The sequence below is a fragment of the Salmo salar genome, unplaced genomic scaffold, assembly GCF_905237065.1.
Source record: "Salmo salar unplaced genomic scaffold, Ssal_v3.1, whole genome shotgun sequence".
Classification (NCBI taxonomy): Eukaryota; Metazoa; Chordata; class Actinopteri; order Salmoniformes; family Salmonidae; genus Salmo; species Salmo salar.
The window spans coordinates 73,006-78,360 of record NW_025550490.1 but is presented as its reverse complement, the minus strand read 5'-3'; the positions used below and the strand labels follow the sequence as shown (position 1 = coordinate 78,360).

General features: G+C 42.2%; 1 protein-coding gene across 1 annotated transcript; it reads left to right on the top strand.

Moving 5' to 3' along the window:
• LOC123739479 (butyrophilin subfamily 3 member A1-like) lies at positions 1-4,706 on the top strand. Its single transcript, XM_045713823.1, has 10 exons — positions 1-32; positions 564-617; positions 755-859; positions 1,193-1,294; positions 1,386-1,546; positions 1,663-1,800; positions 1,921-1,972; positions 2,211-2,237; positions 2,338-2,364; positions 2,522-4,706. Exons 4-10 carry the CDS (start codon positions 1,264-1,266, stop codon positions 3,055-3,057), a joined length of 972 nt encoding a protein of 323 aa, XP_045569779.1. The 5' UTR covers positions 1-32; positions 564-617; positions 755-859; positions 1,193-1,263; the 3' UTR covers positions 3,058-4,706.
• Positions 4,707-5,355: the final 649 nt, after the last annotated feature.

The window sequence follows — 5,355 nt, the reverse complement described above, 5'->3', positions numbered from 1 at the left end:
CATTTGGGAAGCCTAATCTCAGCCTTTATCAGGTACGGAAAACAACAAACAAGTCAATTCACTCAGTGTGTGTGCGTGCGCGTGTGTGTGCGTGTGCGTTGGTGTGCGTGTGTGTTGGTGTGCGTGTGTGTGTGTGTGTGTGTGTGTGTGTGTGTGTGTGTGTGTGTGTGCGTGTGTGTGTGTGTGTGCGTTGGTGTGTCTGTGTGTGTGTGTCTGTGTGTGTGTGTGTGTGTGCGTGCGTGTGCGTGTGTGTGTTGGTATGCGTGTGCGTTGGTGTGTGTGTGCGTTGGTGTGTGTGTGTGTGTGTGTGTGTGTGTGTGTGTGTGTGTGTGTGTGTGTGTGTGTGTGTGTGTGTGTGTTGGTATGCGTGTGTGTTGGTGTGCGTGAACTTTATTTTTAATCGCTGTGGGCGGGTGACAGTTTTTTTCTTGTTCTTTTTTGATTGTAAACAACTTCAGAGTTTCGCAACTTCTTCTATAACTCAACTTCCTCTTGTCTCTGTATCTAATTCTAGAATAGGTCCAGTGTTGATGAACTTCTACCATATTTATTTTTGTTTACAGACAATCACAAGACTGCTGAAGAAATGTCAAATTGTAATTAAGAATTTTCTTAAGGTAAATGTAATACTTTTACAAAATTATTAATTGAATGGTTTGGTTTGTTGAATTAATCATGAGTATTGTATTGTTATTCTATGTTGTGTTAAGTCATTGAGACACTATAGAATTCCTAATTGTTGTTTTCTGTGTAGGGACCCTCTCGGATTACCACCTTAGAAACAAGCCAGTCTCCATCTCTGGATGAGTGTAAAGCCATAATCAGAAAACTGGCCACAGAGCTACATCGGATATCAAAGGTAGTCCTGGTTAACATTTCAACAGGATAACCCAGTGTGCTACTCCACACTATTACATGTTCAGAAATAGAAGAGCAGTAGGGATAGAACCGTCCCGATACAGTATAACAAACATTTGCATTCCATGCATCTGATGACCATGGAATATTTGAATAAATAAATACCAAAAATAGGGAGAAAGAATAAAGAGTTTGCATTGTAAAAGGACACATGCAAATTGCATGTGCTGCATACGCTGCCATTCAAAACAGATAAAGAGAGAAGGATCGAGGGGAACATGTAGGTGTTTTCCCTTTAACCTTCCAGTTGTATATGTGTTTTCTATCTTCATAGTATGAAGATAATTTCACCACCAGCCTTGAGGATGGCTACAGCCTGGCAGAGTGTCAACAGTTCATCCTACAATGGGCGGAGGAGTTGAGCATCTTACCAAAGGTAGTGTTGAGAACAACCACAGGAAAACAGTAACATCAATGCAATGCTCCTGTCATGATTGTCTATGAGTGACAAACATCTGTGTTCAAAGATATCCGAGGGGCAAAGCAGGAGCTCACCGAATCCCCGCGTACCTGCTGGGAGGACTATGAGGTAGAGGAGAGAACATCTCCAAAAGAGGCTGAGAGAAGACTGGCAGAAGCTCAGCGCATCGTCTCAGAATGGGCTGCAGGACTACAATCACGAAAACAGGTCTCACAACTAACAACAAATAATTAAAACAACTTGTGCTTATTATGACAAAAATAAAAGCATTTCAACTTTTTGAGGTTAGTAAATTCTCACATATATTTTCTGTGTCTTTGTAGGACTCAGTGTGTCCAGGAGAGGATGTGTGTTCAGTCCTGCAGGATCTGGAGGGACAGTGGAAGAGAGGGAAACTACCCAGCATGCTCCCTGTCATGGACTTTATCATCTGGACTGTGTTACAGGAAGATCCTCAAGAGGTGTGTCATGATAGTAACCTAGTATGATAGGGTTTTTTTCTTAATTTATGTTGTTGGAATATATTTACGAGTGATTAGTAGGATAATTCATCATTAATCATCGGTCACTTTGTCGTACAGGGCTCCATCCCAGAGCTATGGCTCAAATCCAAGCAGAGGTTCAAACACTCAGGTATATCTCATTTTCAACATGAGCTAAGATAACATGAGTATTACATTGACTGTAGGCCTACACAAAACTTTCAGTATATAATTTCACCTGCACGAAACCTGTTTTTCTTTCAGTCCTCAAACACTTTTTAAATATGCACGAAACCTGTTTTTTTTCATTCCTCAAACACTTTCTGTTTGATTAAGAAAATGCCTGCATGAATTGACAGTTCTTCAAAATGCTTTCATTTTGTCCTCAGCCTTCACCACAGTGATTCCTGAACCAGGTAAGCAGTAGGATTAAAAATAAATTCAGTTGAATTCACTTTTTTCATATTACTTTTTGGTTGTAAACTCATCAGGTTTTCAAACATTGTTTTATTTCAGTATGGGACTGGATAAGCAAAGCATCAGGTAAATTAAACTACTAAACCATTATGATTTTTCAACATCACAATGGCAGTCTTAATTCAGAATTGTTTTTAATATTTTCGTTTTATTCACAAAGAAAAAGTTATATGATGTAAATCAATAATCCTGTCAATTATTATTTTATTTTTTTTACTTACAGTTGACATTCTCTTGGACCCTGAATCAGCCAATCCAGATTTCATAGTGTCCAACAATCAGAAACGTGTGAGAGTGGGCAAAATAATAGAGAGTAAACATGATCCTAGAGATGGATACCGTCGCTACGGCGCATCTCACAAGTATGATGGGTGGTGGTGTGCACTGGGAACACAGGGCTTTACCAAGGGTAGGTACTACTGGGAGGTGGGGGTGGAAGGGAAGACAGACTGGAGGATAGGGATAGCTAGGGAGTCTGCACCAAGAAGAGGCTTCAGTGAACTGAACACATCAACAGGTTACTGGACACTTCGGATGCAGGTCGGTGGGCTGAAGGCTCTAACGGTTCCGGCTGTTGATATCAAGATTCCAGAACATCTCAAGAAGATTGGGGTCTACCTTGACATTGAGGAGGGGCAGCTCTCCTTTTATAATGTTGTAGCACGCAGTCATATCTACACCTTCAATGACACGTTTTCTGAACAGGTTTATCCAGTCTTTGGCACAGTAGAGACAGACAGAGACCTTATCATACTGTAGTACACACCTAAATGGAAAAGAAAAGTCACAGAAGTTATTGAGGATGTCTTTGTTATCATGACTAAGATCCACCCTAGACCACCCTAGACAAACCTAGACCGCCCTAGACCACCCTAGACAAACCTAGACCACCCTAGACAAACCTAGACCACCCTAGACCACCCTAGACAAACCTAGACAAACCTAGACCACCCTAGAACCACCCTAGACAAACCTAGACCACCCTAGACCACCCTAGACAAATCTAAGACTACCCTAGACAAACCTAGACCACCCTAGACCACCCTAGACAAACCTAGACCACCCTAGAACCACCCTAGACAAACCTAGACCACCCTAGAACCACCCTAGACAAACCTAGACCACCCTAGACCACCCTAGACAAACCTAGACCACCCTAGACAAACCTAGACCACCCTAGACAAACCTAGACCACCCCAGAACCACCCTAGACAAACCTAGACCACCCTAGACAAACCTAGAACCACCCTAGAACCACCCTAGACAAACCTAGACCACCCTAGACCACCCTAGACAAACCTAGACCACCCTAGAACCCCCTAGACCACACTAGACAAACCTAGACCCCCCTTAGACCACCCTTGACAAACCTAGACCACCCTAGATCACCCTAGAACCACCCTAGAACACAGGCCATCATTTACTCTAAGTGATGTCATCCCCATATTTATAACATGGACATTTGGGGGAAATTACTCTGCCCACGATGGAACCAATTATGGCAAAAAACACAGCTAATTCCATACATGACATGGTGTATACAATATTTAGTAACTTCTGTTCTGTTCTCTTCCATCCCCAAGCACAGCAGGTTGATGGTAATCCATAATGGTGGCCATGTATTATCCTTACTCCAGTTAGACTGTAGCAAACAGGTGATTTCTATAGAGTGTCTGCATCATGAAGCCAGATTTATCTTTCTTTATGATTTGGGAAGCTTTACTTTGTGAATTTAATGATCATTTATCTTTCATTCTTATTTAACTAGGTCAGTTAGGAACAAATTCTTATTTTCAATGACAGTCGAGGAACAGTGGGCTAACTGCCTTGTTCAGGGGCAAAACAACAGATTATTACCTTGTCAGCTCAGGGATTCAATCTTGCAATCTTTCGGTTACTAGTCCAACGCTCTAACCACTAGGCTACCTGCTGGTTACTAGTCCAATGCTCTAACCTCTAGGCTACCTGTCGCCCCTTTATGACTTGGGAAGCTTTACTTTGTGAATTTAATGATAATGTGACATTAGATGTTTACTATGATTTCATCAGTTGAGGTTAGCTACGGTAATTCTATTTATTTTTCATACTTCCTCAATGAGTTTGTACAGCACTGACGAAGCTATAGAAGCTAAAATGTATGCTTATTTTTTTGTTAAGCACTTTGCACTTTGCACTTTCTGTTATTCTTTCAAGCATGGATTGAACTAAGTATATTTTAGTATCTTGGCTTCCTTGGTTTGATATTTTATTTCAGCTCATGAAACATGGGACCAACACTTTATATGTTGCCTTTATATTTTTGTTCAAACAGACCATTTGAAGAATTCAATTCATGACAATTCATGAGGATGTTTATATAGGCACAGATGATGTCTAAACCAATCAGATAAATTTGTCTCTCAGCATCAGTCAGTCTCACCTTTTCTCTCCCCAGCCAGCTTGTTTATGAGGTCGGCCTGTGTTTATGAGGTCGGCCTGTGTTTATGAGGTCGGACTGTGTTTATGATGTAAGAATATGTTTATGAGGTCGGACCGTGTTTATGAGGTGGGACCGTGTTAATGAGGTAAGACCGTGTTAATGAGGTGGGACCGTGTTTATGAGGTGGGACCGTGTTTATGAGGTGGGACCGTGTTTATGAGGTGGGACCGTGTTTATGAGGTAAGACCGTGTTTATGAGGTGGGACCGTGTTTATGAGGTGGGACCGTGTTAATGAGGTGGGACCGTGTTTATGAGGTGGGAGCGTGTTAATGAGGTGGGACCGTGTTTATGAGGTGGGACCGTGTTTATGAGGTGGGACCGTGTTTATGAGGTGGGACCGTGTTTATGAGGTGGGACCGTGTTTATGAGGTGGGACCGTGTTTATGAGGTGGGACCGTGTTAATGAGGTAAGACCGTGTTAATGAGGTGGGACCGTGTTTATGAGGTGGGACCGTGTTTATGAGGTGGGACCGTGTTTATGAGGTGGGACCGTGTTTATGAGGTAAGACCGTGTTTATGAGGTGGGACCGTGTTTATGAGGTGGGACCGTGTTAATGAGGTGGGACCGTGTTTATGA

Bases quoted from the DNA above. Each gene is read 5' to 3' on its own strand.
- LOC123739479 (XM_045713823.1), top strand. From the start codon at position 1,264: ATGGGCGGAGGAGTTGAGCATCTTACCAAAG. The intron at 1,801-1,920 runs GTGTGTCATGAT...TTTGTCGTACAG, and splicing joins TACAGGAAGATCCTCAAGAG to GGCTCCATCCCAGAGCTATG. The intron at 2,365-2,521 runs GTAAATTAAACT...TTTTACTTACAG, and splicing joins CTGGATAAGCAAAGCATCAG to TTGACATTCTCTTGGACCCT.